General features: G+C 50.0%; 1 protein-coding gene across 2 annotated transcripts in view; it reads right to left on the bottom strand.

The window, feature by feature from the left end:
- Window positions 1-252: 252 nt before the first annotated feature.
- The window catches only part of SAMD4A (sterile alpha motif domain containing 4A), a 134432-nt gene continuing 117186 nt past the window's right edge, over window positions 253-17498 (bottom strand). For both annotated transcript variants that reach the window (XM_081192392.1, XM_081192391.1), the window contains 4 exons: window positions 16188-16389; window positions 6991-7117; window positions 5574-5657; window positions 253-2487 (listed from right to left, as the gene is read on the bottom strand). In XM_081192392.1, the coding sequence (XP_081048518.1) occupies window positions 2459-2487; window positions 5574-5657; window positions 6991-7117; window positions 16188-16389 (442 nt within the window). In that variant the 3' untranslated portion in view covers window positions 253-2458. The remainder of the gene's footprint in view (window positions 2488-5573; window positions 5658-6990; window positions 7118-16187; window positions 16390-17498) is intronic.

The raw sequence follows: 17498 nt of genomic DNA, 5'->3' as shown, positions 1-17498 counted from the left end.
ATTACCTCACAGGCCGGGAAAAGAAAGTGGGATTGAATGAGCAGCACTCCGGCCCCCCAGACACGTCGGTGTGGACGTCAGGCCCTGCTGGTATTTCCAAGGGTCTTCCAAGGGTACCCAGATTGGAAGTAGGCTTACTTGGAAGTCAGGGCTACCTTCTAAAGTTATGTCAGGGGCAGGTAGGAACTCAGATGCCACGTGGGAGGATGCCTATGCCATCCTTTGACAATCTGGGGTTCCCCAGATGTTCTGGGGGCCCCAACTCCTGCCAGCAGGGCAGTGCTGGCTGGGGCTGACAGGAACTGCCAGCCAAAACATCTGGGTTGGCAAAGGGCTACACCAACTGCTCCCTGCCTGCCTTCTTGCGTACAACCTATCCAGGGGGGGGGGTGGCATTGGCTGCCAACTCACCCCCTTAGTGGAGAACTCTGCAGGGAGTAGATGGGGACATCTCAATCTCTCACTGGCTCTGGCGCCACCTGCTGTTGGGCTCCATGATGCCCGCCCTGTCATTCCCAACGGGCACCGGTCGCTAACGCTACAATGCAGGATTTGACCCAGGTCTCGTTAGGTCTCGCAGCTTGTTATATGGCTTCCTTGGGGAGAAATCTGATGTACTACTGATCTCATGCATGGTATCCCCAACCTTCGGCCCTCCAGATGTTTTGGACTACAATTCCCATCATCCCTGACCACTGGTCCTGTTAGCTAGGGATTGTGGGAGTTGTAGGCCAAAAACATCTGCAGAGCCGCAGGTTGGGGATGCCTGGTTTAGGCGACCTGACCCTTTCCCACACCAACACTTCTGGTTCCCAACTGGACCCGTCCACTTGAGTGGCAAGCAACGCCAAGCAGACAGGGCTTGGGCCCTAGAACTGAGTGGTCCAAATGGACTCCCCGCCTTCATGGGTGCTGCCACCCAATCGGCAGCTTTCAGTCTGACACAAGATGGCCATGCCTGTGTTGCTCAATGAGCCAAGTCCCATTGCCACCCTACACTTCAGGTACCAAGCCAAAAGCAAGATGAGTCTCTGAGTGGACGTGGTTCTCTCGTTCTCCCAGAGAAGCATCTCTGAGATGTTCTCTTCCTCCTAGGACACGGGCTCACGAGTCCATATGCAACATCTTTTCTGTTTTCTCTCTCTCACACATACATACAAATATATGCACACAGACGCAATCTAAGGAGCGGAGGCTTCTCTGCGGCACCTCCAGACACAGCTCCTCCTGCCTGCCCTGCCACAAATCTCATTCCTTCCTTCGGCGCCCTGCTCCGCCCCCGGCTCGGAAAGTCAAGAAAAAAGTCACGCAAGTGCCTCCCGCGGCCCCCTCTAGAGAAGCAATAGCTTGGCAGTTATTTTCAAAGGCAAACCTGCTGCTATAAGACACACACACACAAACACACACGCGCACACACAAAAATGCCATGCAAAAGATCCTTTACGTCAGCGAGACGAGTCCTTGCAGGCGGCGGCAAAATTATTCTGGAAAGACCGAAGGGCCTTGTTCCGCTCCCCTCTCTCGCTGTGCCTGCGGTTTCCCTGTTCTGCCTGGCACTAGCACCCTTGATCCTGGAGAGAACGTGGCAGGCGAGATTGGGGTGCTGGCAAGGGAGTCTGGGCCACGCTAGACGCCCCCCCCCCAAGTGGCAGGCCAGGGGGCTGGGACTGGCCCACCCCGTTGGCTCATCAACTTAACACTGCGAGAGGAGGAGGAAGAGGCGTTTGTGGGGGCGCGTGCTCTGCACACCTGCCGCGCTCTTTTCCACCCGCCTTTGTGTAAACAATGCGCAGAACCCAAAGCCGCTCTTTTGGACGGCAATGGAGGGAAATTAATTTGGCCTTTTTAATTTCCTTTCCGCCGCTGCTGCCGCCCCCCACAACAACTGCAGCTCGAAACGGTGAATGTCAGTGAAACACAGCTCCTATTTACAGATGGCCGACGCGTTGCTCTATGCATCGTCGTCTTCATGCTTCGGTGACGTTTTTTCAGAAAGTCTCTTTCTTTGCGAGGAGCGGTTCCGGCTGCCACCCCCGCTGCCCGTTCCCAACGGATGCTCCGTGTGTTATTATTTGGCTGCTAAGAGGCTTGCCCTTAGCCACGGTTGGGGAGGCCTGCTCCTCTGAGGAAGCCCTCCGACATCTTTCGCTCCCCACCCAATGTCGTTTCTCTGTTTTGTGCATAATCATAAACCTGGCGGATCCCAGTCCTGTTGCTTGACAATGCGTAACAGCAATAGAAGTGTGACCCTTTTACAAAATGTAAACAGAGATGGAGAGAGGAGGAGACAAGAGACAGACAGACAGAGAGACAGAGAGAGAAGGAAACGGCAACGGAAAGGTTGCAAATTATCTCCAGGGATCCTTGACACGTCCGGGGACTCGCTGCCAACTTTGCCGCTGGTCCAGCAGCCCAATTTGCCGACGGCCAGCGTTCTCACTGCAGACACCTCCGTCTTCTAGATCGTCGAGGTTCTGTCGACACCATCTGAAAGGGTGAGGTTCACCGTTAAGAGCACAATTCAAAGTGTTGGCGTGACCTTTAAAGCCCTAAGCGGCCTCGGTCCAGTATACCTAAAGGAGTGCCTCCACCCCCATTGTTCAGCCTGGACATTAAGGTCCAGCTCCGAGGGCTTTCTGGCAGTTCCCTCCCTGCAAGAAGTGAGGTTACAGGGAACCAGGTAGAGGGCCTTCTTGGTGGTGGCACCCACCCTGTGGAACACCCTCCCACCAGATGTCAAGGAAATAAGCAACTATCTGACTTTTAGAAGACATCTGAAGGCAGCCGTTTAGGGAAGTTTTTAATGTTTGATGTTTTATCGTGCTTTTACTATTCTATTGGGAGCTACGCAGAGTGGCTCAAAATAAATAATTATTATCATTATTACTTACACGACATGATCAGTTTTTAATGTTTGATGTTTTATCGCTTTTTCGTTATTATTAAATTTCTCCTGGGAGCCACCCAGAGTGGCTGGGGAAATAATAATAATAATTAATAATTAATAATTAATAATTAATAATTAATAATTAATAATTAATAATTAATAATTAATAATTAATAATTAATAATTAATAATTAATAATTAATAATTAATAATTAATAATCAATAATCAATAATCAGTAATCAGTAATTAATAATTAATAATAATATGCAGGGCTGCCTTCGGGTGTCTTCTAAAGGTTGCAGAGTTACTTATTTCCTTGGCATCTGATGGGAGGGCCTGCCACAGGGCGGCTGCCACCACCGAGAAGGCCCTCTGCCTGGTTATACAGTTCTGCCACATCTCCTCTTACTTGACGTTTTCTAAGCTAAGACGTCTCGCACAGGAGTTGCCCCATCCCTTCGGCTGCTTGGGTTGCCCTTTTGTGAACCTTTCTCTGCAGTCTCCCTCTACGAAGGAGGCAAACCAGGAGGAGAGCAGAGGGAGATGGGGTGGGAAGAAGGGTGAAGAGTCTGCCCTTTCAAACTTCAGCCCCCAAAGATGCTCTCCATTTAGCACATGAGCGAGACGGAGGAAATGCTTCTGGGGGCGGGGGCTGCGGCTTCAAAGTTACACGCGGGCACAGATAGGGGTAAGGAGGGAGACACATACACACACAGCCATGTTTTGTCCACCGGCAACTCAGCCTACGGAATACAGCCAACTATTGCAGCTCTCCCCGCTAAATAATTGTGGAAACTGCCCCACTGCTCAGATTCATCTCCCTGGGGGCTTTTCAGACTTATGGGGGGGGGGGGAGAGAAAGGGAAAAGATGAAAGAAAGGAGCTTGCTCAGGTCTCCTTTCAGAAAAGCAAACAAACAGCAAAACCACCTAAGCTCAAAACTCAACGACCCCTTTCTTTAAAATGTTATTTATAGCGCTGCTCGGCGAGCCATCCTTGGTCTAGCATTGCTGAATGAAAACAACCAGCGAGGAACAAGATCCTTGGAATGTCTCGGCAAGATTCCTTTCAAAGCAGCTGCAGGAAAAAAATAGGAATTCCTCCCCCCCTACCCCCGCCGCCTGCCTCAGTCCCTTACTAACGTAGCTGATCCACTTTCAGTAGCCAGGAAGATCTCAGGCTTACGTTGGTGAGTAATGGAAGTGGAAAACATGGCCTTTCCCCTTCCTCTTTGCCCTCTCAGCCAGAATTTTTATTTTATCCCGAGACCTGTGGGTATAGGACTGTAGACAAGCAAGCCAGTTTTTAATGAATTTAGCGGCCGCTGCATTTGACGACTAACAGTGCAATTGGTTTGTAGCAGGGGTTGGGAACTTCAGGGGCCGAAACCCAGCCAGGTGGGAGGGGTACAAATAAATAATAATAATAATAATGAGAATACTTGTGACGTCTCTCATCTTCAGCCACAAACCCACAGATACACTACAGACCATGTGGATGAAGTTTGTGAATCGGCGGTGGTCCACGGGCTACAGCTTGGGAACTCCAGAGCTGTTAATTAACACTAGAATTGTGTTATTCTGATTTTGCAGCTGAGCATCTACAGCTCATGGGACGCTGGTGGCACTGTGGGTTAAACCACAGAGCCTAGGACTTGCCGATCAGAAGGTCGGCAGTTCGAATCCCCGCGACGGGGTGAGCTCCCGTTGCTCGGTCCCTGCTCCTGCCATCCTAGCAGTTCGAAAGCACGTCAAATAGGTAGATAAATAGGTACCGCTCCGGTGGGAAGGTAAACAGCGTTTCCGTGCGCTGCTCTGGTTCGCCAGAAGCGGCTTAGTCCTGCTGGCCACATGACCCGGAAGCTGTACGCTGGCTCCCTCGGCCAATAAAGCGAGATGAGCGCCGCAACCCTAGAGTCGGTCACGACTGGACCTAATGGTCAGGGGTCCCTTTACCCTTTACTTTATCTACAGCTCATAGCAGGGGTAGCCGGCATGGTGGGTCCCAGGTGTTCTTGGTGCACAACTCCAGTGGGGTCAAAGGTCAGGGAGTGATGGGAGATGTAGTCTAAGAGCATCTAGAGAGTCCCACCTTGGCTGGCTATTCTTGGTCCATCCTGACAAACCAAACTGACTCGTAATAATTCCCCCTGAACCAAGACGTAGGAACGGCCAAGAGGGAGACAACAGAGATGAAATTTAGCAAGACAACACATTTATCTTACAAGAGTTCCTAGAATCATACAAACTTCAGATATTTGAAGATGGCTATTCTATCGCTCCCCAGTCTTCTCTTGTCCAGGCTAAGCGTACCCCACTCCTTCAACCGTTCCTCATAAGGCTTGGTTGACTTTCCCTACACAATTCATTATTGTAACTTCAGTAGGTAGCAAAATGGTTTTAGCAGAAACCGAACTGTAGCTGAATGGAAACAGTGTGCATTGCAACGAAAGCAGGACAGGGCAGAAATTGCTGTCTCCTTGTATCCCAAGCTCTGGCCCTTCCCCAAAGGGCTTCTGTCTCTCTCTGTGTGCCTTTCTCCCCCCAAAAAACATCTCAATCCCTTAAACTGCAGCTTGAAATGGCTCAGTCCGGAATTCTACCGTCTTCCTGTGTGTCATGTGTGGATGGGATCTCAGGACATTTCTGACACAGATAAGGGGTTGGAAACAAGAGAAGCGCTTACCTCCAAGTGCATGTTCTGTCATACTGAGGCACAACGACTCCAGCCTATTATTGATGTCAGGTTCTGTCACTGGTACCTGGAACTCTGCAGAAAAAACAGAAAGTGTGTTTCCATGAGAATAGGAAATATCTGCAGCGTAGCTGGAGGCAATTCCTGCATGTGGAAGGAAATCCAGGCTGCAAATCTGGTTAAGACAAAAGTTTTTCCTTCTGGAGAATTATTATTATTATTATTATTCTCCATTCTGGGCCGAGTGGGGAACTTGCCCACCTCTTTTCGTCTGGGAGATTGCAGTCAAATACAACTAGTTAGTGCATGAAGGGGTAAAGGACCACAGAGCTGTATTGCTAGATAGTCTCAGCCAGGCTACGCCATAGTCTACTCTGCAAAGGAAGTCAAGCCTTTCTACTTCCTTTCTCTCTCTCTGCAACCAAGGAGGACGTGTGTAAGTTTGCTCCTGAGCTCCCGAGCTTACAGCACCTATTTGGAACTACATTCTGTATTCTCTACCCAATAGTATTGTGCCTGTATTATCCTTGCTGCTGCACGCAGCAATGCATGACTCAGACCTTGAATCTGTAAGTAAAGCATTTTAAACTTACTTAACAGTGTGTGGTCTGCTCATTTCAAGAGCGGTAGAAAGAGGTCACCTGCTGTGTGCAGCTGAATGGGATGTAAAGGTTTAAGAACCTATATTCCTAACGCTTTACTGTTGCTTAACTTTTGCGAGTTTAATCTCTGCTACTGGGGCTCTCTCCATACAGGAGCATGACGTTTTGAATCCAGGCACTGCTCACCCACACACCTGGGTCCACAGGGATCCATATATTTAATCCCCCTCCTAACCTGACGGTTTAAAAGCACCACCTAAAAATAGTCTTAAAAGACTTTGGAGTGTGGTGGCACTGGTGAAGGGAGATTGCAAACTTGCCAAATGTCCACTGTATCGCTTAGGCGGGCTGTGGGGATGCTTCCAAGGAAACGGGGGCAATTTGGCAGGCCCCAGCTAGCTCCAGCCCACCGGCTGGCAGCCGAGCAATCTCCGGGCCTTGGCTCAGCATGAAACAGCAAGCCGCAGCTTCAGAAGTCTTCAGAAGCTGGAGCACGCTCTAATCAGCAGAGTTAATAACACGCAACAGAAGTGGCAGGAGACGGCTGTGAGAGCATATTTACAGGCAGTTTATTCGGCATACATCAGGACAAAGGAAAAACATGTCTTCTCCTTTTCATGTCCAAGAGCAAGAAGCAAAAGCAAAAGCTATACACACAAACGGAAGTTCCCAGCAAGCTGTGCTGGAGTGTAAACAGACATGTGACATACAACTATCCACAATCTCTTTTAAGGTGGAACGGAATATTCTAACAGAGATAAGAAGAGGGTGAGGACTGGCAAAGGAGCAAGACGTCTTTGGCCTACCTGGCTGCTGAAACATAAGCATGGTTTGCGGAGAGGTGTGCACTGGCAGCGAGCGCGTCCTCTGCACAGAGCTGTGAGTCCGGCTGGGCATGCTGTTGCTCCCTCCAGGGTTTGCAAACCAAAGGTTCTGTAAGGGAGAAGAACATGCACCGTCAAGCTGCAAATGGAGAGGCCAATGGGAGACGCAGCTGCAAGATGCCCTACCCACGTTGGCTGTCTACACTCTAGGACCTACAGGGATGCAGGTGGCGCTGTGGTCTAAATCACTGAGCCTCTTGAGCTTGCCGATCAGAAGGCTGGCAGTTCGAATCTCCGCAATGGAGTAATCTCCCGTTGCTCTGTCCCAACTCCTACCAACCTAGCAGTTCGAAAGCATGCCACTGCAAGTAGATAAATAGGTACTGCTCTGGCGGGAAGGTAAAAGGCGTTTCCATGCGCTATGGCTTCTGTCACAGTGTCCCGTTGCGCCAGAAGCGGTTTAGTCCTGCTGGCCACATGACCCGGAAAACTGTCTGTGGACAATCGCCTGCTCCCTTGGCCTGAAAGCGAGATGAGCGCCGCAACCCCATAGTCGCCTTTGACTGGACGTAACCATCCAGGGGTCCTTTACCGTTTACCTTACACCATGTGTAGGCAAACTAAGGCCCGGGGGCTGGATCTGGCCCAATCGCCTTCTAAATCCGGCCTACGGATGGTCCGGGAATCAGTGTCTTTTTACATGAGTAGAATGTGTGCTTTTATTTAAAATGCATCTCTGAGTTATTTGTGGGGCACAGGAATTCGTTCATTTCCCACCCCACCCCCCCAAAAAATATAGTCCGGCCCCCCACAAGGTCTGAAGGACAGTGGACCGGCCCCCTGCTGAAAAAGTTTGCTGACCCCTGCTTTCCACTCTAGGACCTATCGTGCTGCAGAAGCAGGAAGGCACAAGGGAAATGATCGCCATGGCCCGGCACACTGGGCAACGCTGGGAAGATTGTGAATGTGTTGCATACATTAGGTAAAGGTAAAGGGACCCCTGGCCATTAGGTCCAGTCGTGGACGACTCTGGGGTTGCGGCGCTCATCTCGCTTTATTGGCCGAGGGAGCCGGCGTACAGCTTCCGGGTCGTGTGGCCAGCATGACTAAGCCGCTTCTGGCGAACCAGAGCAGCGCATGGAAACGCCGTTTACCTTCCCGCCGGAGTGGTACCTATTTATCTACTTGCACTTTGAACTGCTAGGTGGGCAGGAGCAGGGACTGAGCAACGGGAGCTCACCCCATCGTGGGGATTCGAACCGCCGTCCTTCTGATCGGCAAGTCCTAGGCTCTGTGGTTTAACCCAAGCAGCAAATCCAACTCCCGAGCCCTCGAGTTTTGTTAAATGGCCAGTCTCCCTCCAAAGCTGGCCTCATCGTGCAGAAATTCCCGTCAGATTCTTTTTGTATCTGACTCACATGGTCTTGATCAACTGGTGTAGGAGCAGATTAAGGACGTAAGACTTGCCGGCTGGATCAGGCCCATGGCACATCCAGTCCAACACTCTGTTCTCACAGAGGCCAGCCATATGGGAAACCAGCACGCAGGATCCGAGAACAAGAGCCCTCTCCCCGGTCCTGCAGTTTCCAGCAACTGGTATTCCAGAAACATTTGTCCAATTCTCCTTCAAAGCCACCCATCCCTGCCTCATGTGGCAATGAGTTCCGCAGTTTAACTAAGCACCATACCGTATTTTTCGCCCTATAGGACGCACTTTTCCCCCTCCAAAAATGAAGGGGAAATCTGGGTGCGTCCTATGGGGCGAATGCAGGCTTTTGCTGAAGCTTGGAGAGCGAGAGGGGTCTGTGCGCACTGACCCCTCTCGCTCTCCAGGCTTCAGGAAGACATCCGCAGCCTAGGCAGCCCTGTGGGAGGTCCCGCAGGGATGTCTAGGATGCGGATAGCAGCCTGCCGCCCGGCGCGAGAGGCGCCCTGAAGCAGAGCGCCCCCCTCGCCAGGCAGACATCTGCAGTGTGGGAAGCCCTGCAAGAGTTCCCCGCAGGGCTCCCCATGGTGCGGATAGCAGCCTGCCACCCGGTGCGCGAGGCGCAGAGCGCCCCACGCGCCGGGCAGACATCGGCCAGCCCCACAAGCTTGGGGGACAGCAGGGAGGCGCAGCGCCGCCATCCCGCTGTTCCTCAACCTGTTTCGGTTTCCCCGACCTGGTTTTGGGGGGGAAATAAAGGAAAACTTTTCCCCCTTTATTTCCCCCCCCAAAAAAACTAGGTGCGTCCTATGGGACGAAAAATACGGTACCTTTCCCCTCCCCTCTATCCTGACTCCCCCAGCATTCAGCGTCACTGGACCTGCAGGAGTTCTGGGGTTACAAGAGTGGGAGAACAACTTTTCTCTCGCCATGCTCAATATCATAAATTTCTATCATGTTGCCCTCTGTCTCTCTCTCCTCTTCTCTAACCTAAACGGCTCCAGACCCTGCTCACAATTCCCCCTCACATCGCTGCTTACATCTTGTGCAAGGTTTTATTTTGACTCTCTAAATGCCGCACTTGTTTTTATTTTAAGAAGAAGGCGTATACATGCGCCTGAATATGCAACTCCACCCCCCCAGTCCTTTCCTCAAAGCATTCCCTCCCTCCCCCCCCCGCCTGATCTCCTCTTCCTCCCCCTTACAGGACCTCTTTTTGCAGCAAGGAAGAGAGTGAAAACAGGAAATGCCTACAGTTCATTGTGGCTCCCTTTCTTTTAAATCAAAGACCTGGTTTCAGTCCAACGAAGGAAACTAGTGAGAAAGCAACCTTTGGCAACTGAACAACTTGACTTCTTCTCCTGGTTTGGGGAGTGGGCTATTGGGCTCGGAGAAGATATCTTTCCGGGATAGGAATGCCACAACTGGCTTTTTGTGTGTTTATGGGGAAGAGGAGACACCTTCCCCACCTCACCTCACCTCACCTCACCCCACCCCTCCAATTCCAGTTTAAATACTTGTTCGCAATAGCCCCCTTTCTCCCCATGGGCTTTTAAAAAAATTGTTTGTACGGATTGCCTTGTTGGTTCAGTTCATGGGTAGGCAAACTAAGGCCCGGGGGCCGGATCTGGCCCAATCGCCTTTTAAATCCGGCCCGCAGACGGTCCGGGAATCAGCATGTTTTTACATGAGTAGAATGTGTCCTTTTATTTAAAATGCATCTCTGGGTTATTTGTGGGGCTGCCTGGTGTTTTCACATGAGCAGAATGTATGCTTTTATTTACAATGCATCTCTGGGTTATTTGTGGGGCACAGGAATTCGTTCATTTTCCCCCCACCCCAAATATAGTCCAGCCCCCACAAGGTCTGAGGGACAGTGGACCGGCCCCCTGTTGAAAAAGTTTGTTGACCTGGTTCAGATCAAGACCCATCTGGTTTTTCGGCAACAGCCAGCAAGATGCTCCTGGGAGGCCATTTCTGCTGTCTGCGGGGGAGCTTCTCCTGCAAATATCCAATTTCTCCTACTCTGCAGTAACTCAGACCAGGGCTTTTAGTGTGGCAGCTTCTGCCCTGTGGAATAGCATCCCTGTCGAGATGCGACAGGTGCCTGCTACCTGCACTTTCCAGAAACAGCTGAAGACGGTTTCATTCCTAGAGGTTTCTCTCAGCTGGCAAAAGGGTGTCTTTACCAAAAGAGCGTCCACTCGTTAGGGTATCGGTCTTCTTTAAATGCATTTGTCGTTTCCGGGTTCTTAACTGCTTTTAATTATCTTTGGTATAAATCGCCTTGCGACGTTGGTTTAGGAGGCAACTCCTCCGTCAAAGACGATCATGATAATAATAATAATAAACAATTTAAATGGTTCCTTCCTTATTTATTTATAACAGCTATCTCAGATAGTGTTTCAGTATTGTATCTTGGGCTTGTCCACCCGGGAGAAGGAAAACTCTGATCCTAAATCTTCGCTGCCTTGCAGGAGATCTTCGAGAGAAGAAAGGACTGAGGAGTAAACCTAGTTCTGGAGTGGGGTCTCTGGGGTGGTTGGATGACGCCAGATGGGCGGGGTAGGTATAAATAAATAAATAACAACAACAACAACAACAACAACAATAATAATAATAATTGTACGCCTCCTTCCAACAACTCCTGTAGCCATGCTGAAGGAATGCGTTTCCCAAATCTGAAAACCTAACTGTGTAGTCAGTCTGGAACGGGCCCCAAAATCCGCATTTTTCCTTCTCCAAGGGAGCATTTCTAAAATGCTTTAACTTGAGCTCTTGAGCCAAAACCCAGCTATATAAACAAGTGCTCAAAGCGCTCTCCTTTATCAGTCCGTGACGGCAATGGATGGCCTTGGGTGTTCCAGTAGAGCAGGGATGGCACGTCTGGGTCTTATCTTACATCCTGACCACACTCTGACACACAGACCTAGTCCAGGAACAGCACCAGGAGAGTTGGTGACCTTCTTACCCCAAGATAAGAGTGCCGGAACAGGAATACCCTTATATGGTCAAGAGTACAGGAAGAGGAACACCCTTTTATGGTTAAGAGTACCGGAGCAGGAACATCTGTGATGTCAACCTGCGTGTATAAGCTGACGTGGCTGGATTCCTGGGGAAGGGGGGAGAGGATGCCTGGAGGATATATATGTTACCATAAAGCACCAATGCTGCAGCAAGCAAAGGCTCCAGCAGCTCAGTCAGCTGCTTGTGGCTGGAAAGCCAGACAGGATGTTTGTGACTGTTGCCATGGAAATAAAGGGGCAGTCCAATCTGAACTGAGCACCGGATGTTAGCTCAGTGTGTGTGTCATATGACCTGTACTGGAAGTACATGGGTGGAGTTTCTTCTTGCTGTTGTCGAGTGCAGACATGTTTCTCTGTACTGATATGAGAGACAGAAATAAAAGATGTAAATAGTTTTCTGTCTGCTTCTTTCCCCTCCTGGGGGACACCAAAGGGGAGAGAGGGAGAACGGTGTGTTCCTCTCACACATCTGAGATGAATCGCCGGGACCTCGCCTGCTTATCAGCAGAGTGGAGACGCGGGGAGGTCGACAGGAATATCTGCCGGTGCCTACGCTGTGGCACATTCCTCTGACCCAAGCAGAATTCCAACAGTGGCAGCCTTCGGATGGTTGCTGTTTTCTTCGATCCATCGGACATCTGTATGAGAGGCTGGTGACTTGTCCTCCTCTGCTCCATGGAAGCCTGATTTGAGAGGCTGATTCTCTGCAGCCAGAAGCTGACCAGAAGAAAGCTGACAGCCAAGCCGATGCTCAAGGTATGAGACTTTTAAGGGCTTAGAAGTGTGAATGCAGATTGATTCATTCACTGCTTCACGGACAGCGAGTGTGGGAAAGCAGCTCCAACTTAGAAGAGGCCTGCATACCAGGCATTTTTGTGGTTTCCTGTCCGAGGAAAGGAATGCGCTGTTGCTAAGCAACGTCCTTCAGAAGGCTGTGCCTCAGAGAGGAGAAATGGAAAGCTACTCGAGAGGGCTGGACAGTCAGACTATGCCTCAGAGAGGCGTAAACAAAGTTTTGTTATGACTAGGTCCTCACGAACTGGTGGAAGGGACTTTCCAACGCAGCCAGTGTCAGAGTTGCCAGGTGTCAAGAGAGTAAACAAGCCAGCTATTGGATTTTAGAGGCTTGTCTTTTAGAGTCAATGCAAGGACTCAAAATGGATGCCAAGAAGGGGGGAGGCTTGCCTTCTCCACCCCTCCTGACCAATGACAATTATTCATCTTGGTCTGTAAAGATGAAGGCCCTGCTGCAGAATCAGAGACTGTTTGGGGTGATTGAGAATCCCATCCCAGCAGCACCAACGCGTGCTTGGGAGTCACAGAATGTGAAGGCTAGGACTGCTATAATTCTGTGTGTCTCAGATGCGCAGCTTGTGCATATACAGCATTTGGAATTTGCGCAAGAGGTTTGGAACGCGCTGCGTACAACGCATCAGAGAGATGCTGGTTCTTCAGCGTTGCTGTATTTTGAGAAGTTGACCAATCTGAGATTAGCGCCTGATGGAGATGTTCAAGCGCACCTGACAGAGATGAAGTTCCTGCGTCAACAGATGGTGGAACGCAATTTCCGTCTACAGGAGGAAGTGTTTTGCTTCATGATGATAAACAGCCTGAACCGGACCTACAAGGTTGTTGCCAGTCAGCTTGGTTCCCTACCGGCGGCTCAGCTAACCGCGGAAAGAGTGTGTGCTGTGGTCCTGAACGAACACGACAGACTTGCTGCACTGGAAGTGAAAGACAGAGGGAGGCAAGAACAGAGTTCAAATCTTCCCACTGCTGAATCTACTGGAGAGCATGCCATAGCATTGAGTGCCGTCCGATGCCACAATTGTGGACAGACTGGGCATCTACAGCGAAACTGTAAGAAGCCGCGACAGTCAAAAGGAGCCAAGAACAGCTCTACGAAGCCTGAGGCGTCAAGCAAAAGCCGTACCATGTGCCAGATGAAACCTGCAAAGGCGATGATGGCGAAAGGAACCACGCCAGATGTTGGGAACGCATTCATAATCGACACGGGCGCCACGAAGCATCTCTGCCCACACAGAGGACTGTTTTCGACGTTGAAGAAGCAAAGCTTCACTGTGAAACAAGCCAACGGTCAAGAACTGGAAGCGACCGGAATTGGGACTGTGTATCTTGAGAGTCTGAACTTGACTATAAGCGATGTTTATCTGGTTCCAGAACTGAAATTTAGTCTGCTGAGTGCTTCGCAGATTGCAAAGAAGGGACTAAAACTGTACTATGATGCTAAAAGATGCAAAATCTACAAAGATGGAGAACTGTTTCTAACTGCCAAAGAGAAAGATGGACTGTATTTGTTGACTTTTGATCAAAGTGATTACATGAAATGTAATACTTCTGATTCTAACGAATTTTCTCTTACAGGTGTGACCAGTATGAGCACCAGGAAAGTGTCTACGAAGGTCCACAGAGCTTTTCAGCGGGTGTATGCTGATGTGATTGGTCCTCTAGAACCATCTAGGGGCGGTGCAAAATATTACCTTGTGTGTGTTGATTGTTACACTAATTATTCTTGGGTTTATATGATGAAGAAACCGCAGGAAACTTTAGAAAAGTTTCAGGAGTTTTGTGACAAGGTTAAAAGTATGCATGATGCTAACATTGATTGTCTTTTCACAGATGACAAGCCAGTTTTTCTTTTACAGGATTTCCAGAGGTTCCTGGATGGAAAAGGGATAAGACACAAACTTGCTACTTCCGAAGAAGCATGGAAGAAATGTGTCTGTGTTAGGGTGAACAAAGAATTGCAAAAGGGGATGCATGCGCAATTGCTGAGTTCACATTTGCCACATGAATATTGGGCCGAATCTTTAGCGTCCTATCTCCATGTGTGGTTGAGAAAAGTCTCAACAGAGTTGGGATGTTCTCCTTTTGAGAAGCTGTTCAATAGAAAACCTTCTGTTGCCTATTTCAAGGTTTTCGGGTCTCATGTGAGAACAGAAGCTCCAAGTGGGGTAAAGAATGCCAGAGGCATCTTTGTGGGTTATGAAAAAGGTCTCTACAGAGTAATTTTGTCTGAATCTGGTCAGGTGATTCTCACAAAGTTTCTAGAGAGTGCTCCTGAACAGGAAAGAGTGATAGTTCACACATTTTCCACAGATGATTCTGATGATGATGATGATGATTTTTCTGATGTCACAGGTTACAGTGGTACTGATGATGATGACACTGATAGCTCAGACAGCTCAGTTGTCACAGTTATTGAGAGGAAATCTCAAATAATGACTAGACCCTCAGAAGAGGAGGATAAACCACTGATTAAGCTTAGTACTGGTTCTCCAGAGAGTTCAGAGGCTGAACCAGAAAGCAGAGAAGAGCAGCAGCTCTTACGTAGGTCTGAGAGAGCAACGAAGGGTGTACCACCCAAGAGGTATTCAGAAGAGTTTGCTAACCTTGCATATGTTGCTGTTGTAAACGATCAAGGAAAGATTGAAGCTGTGTCTGAGTCAGAGACAAAGGTACAACAGAGAGTTGTTAACCAAGGAAATGCGAAGTCACACAACCAGAGAGGTACATTGGTAAAACCAGTGGCGGGTAGTTCCAAGGGTGGAACTGAAACAACAGGGGAATGTTATAAGTATAACAACTGTTTGTTTTCTTCTCTGGATGACGATTTGCTCGCAGCACGCATTGATACTTTAGGGGGAGTATGTTACCATAAAGCACCAATGCTGCAGCAAGCAAAGGCTCCAGCAGCTCAGTCAGCTGCTTGTGGCTGGAAAGCCAGACAGGATGTTTGTGACTGTTGCCATGGAAATAAAGGGGCAGTCCAATCTGAACTGAGCACCGGATGTTAGCTCAGTGTGTGTGTCATATGACCTGTACTGGAAGTACATGGGTGGAGTTTCTTCTTGCTGTTGTCGAGTGCAGACATGTTTCTCTGTACTGATATGAGAGACAGAAATAAAAGATGTAAATAGTTTTCTGTCTGCTTCTTTCCCCTCCTGGGGGACACCAAAGGGGAGAGAGGGAGAACGGTGTGTTCCTCTCACACATCTGAGATGAATCGCCGGGACCTCGCCTGCTTATCAGCAGAGTGGAGACGCGGGGAGGTCGACAGGAATATCTGCCGGTGCCTACGCTGTGGCACATTCCTCTGACCCAAGCAGAATTCCAACAATATATACTGCATGAAACCTGTCATTTCTTTGGACTTGCTGTGGACTGACCACGCAAGTTCCTTCTGCTATCCGGAGAGCAGAATAAACTCTTTCTTTGAATCAACCTCGGTGTCATTTGACTTCTCTTTCTTTGAATCAACCTCGGTGTCATTTGACTTCCTTCCTCCTGTCCGGGAGCAACGCAGACCCCACCAATTTAGACGGGTAAAGTCTAAGAAAGGCTACCATGCTACTGCCAAATGCATCATTCTGCTTACCAATGGATCACTCTTGACGCCAACAACCCATCCTGGGACCTCAATCATAACCACAATAGCAGAAATTGAGGGTTATTCCCTGCTGTTTGCTTGTGGAGGTCACGAGATAGACTGCCCTTGGGCGTGGAGGCTCCACCGAGCTAAGAAGCCACGGACAGGTTTCTGGTCCTTGTTCTGTTTGCACCTTTCTCTTCCGAAGACATCGAAACTGGTGGCTGTCCTTGGCATCAGGGTAATGCCGTTAGTTATCTAGATGGGACCTTCACCTGATCCAACAGGGGTCCCCTTACGTTCTGAAGGAGCTGGCTGCCATGGGGCAGGTACCCACCTGTCTCCCTTGCTTCAGGATGGTGGGGTTGGCGGCCGTGCTGCGCTGGCTGGCTCCCAGAAGGCCGCTGGAGCCCAGGAGGCCCAGCCGTGTGGTAGGCAGGTTCCGGGAGGGGATCTGGAACTGGCGCGGGTTCCGGCGGCCCATTCCTGCACCTACAGATCCAGCTGTTGGCAGGGAGTTCGACTGGCCAAAACCTCGGCTGGAAAAGAACAAACACACCAGCTTACCTCTGCCACCCCAGGGGCATTATTTGGAACCAAACATTCAGCCGCCCGGTGCCGCTGCTTAACTGCTTAAAACAAAGGATCATGCAGGCGCCGCTTAATTCCAAATATAAATCGCAGTGCTTTTTGGTTTAACGGCTTTATGTTTGCACTTTCTGCTCTTCATCAGACAGTGGTGTTTCCACCTGCCTTGCCTCACCTTGCCTTTCCCAGACTATGATTTGTATGTTTTGTGGTATTTATGGTTTTCCCAGTAGTGATGTATGGAAGTGAGAGCTGGACCGTAAAGAAGGCTGATGGCCGAAGAATTGATGCTTTTGAATTCTGGTGCTGGAGGAGACTCTGGAGAGTCACATGGACTGCAAGAAGATCCAACCTCTCCATTCTGAAGGAAATCAGCCCTGAGTGCTCACTGGAAGGACAGATCCTGATGCTGAGACTCCAATACTTTGGCCACCTCATGAGAAGAGAAGACTCCCTGGAAAAGACCCTGATGTTGGGAAAGATGGAGGGCACAAGGAGAAGGGGACGGCAGAGGACGAGATGGTTGGACAGTGTTCTCGAAGCTACCAGAATGAGCTTGACCAAACTGCGGGAGGCAGTGGAAGACAGAAATGCCTGGAGTGCTCTGGTCCAGGGGGTCACGAAGAGTCGGACACGACTAAACGACTAAACAACAACAAGGCATTGTGATTTGCTGTTACTTTTATTGATTATAGGTTGGTAATTCTTTATTGTGGTCAGTGATGGAGGAAGCCTCTCAGGCACCTGGGACGGCGTGCTCAGGGGCAGGGCGATTCGCCCATGGCACAGGGCATGGCCTGTCCCTATTAGTGCTGCGCCCCCAGTCCCTATGGGTGCACAGCGCCCCATGCCACACGGGGAGCACGGCGCCCATAGGGTTAGGGCGCACCATGGAACCTCAGCCACCCTGCAGCTGGGGGGGGGGGAGGCAGTGGGAGGACAGCAAGGAGCCTGCAGGCGCCGAGATGCATGGTTCGTGTGCGCTGCAGGCCCCGTGGCGAGTGCCGCCCGCCATTTTGTCACGCCCTGTCAGGATGGCACCCGGGTGGCACCCCCGCAC

Source organism: Podarcis bocagei (genome assembly GCF_964188305.1).
Source record: "Podarcis bocagei genome assembly, chromosome: 1".
Taxonomy (NCBI): Eukaryota; Metazoa; Chordata; class Lepidosauria; order Squamata; family Lacertidae; genus Podarcis; species Podarcis bocagei.
The sequence above is the reverse complement of the archived record's forward strand: the minus strand, read 5'-3'. Positions and strand labels throughout refer to the sequence as shown.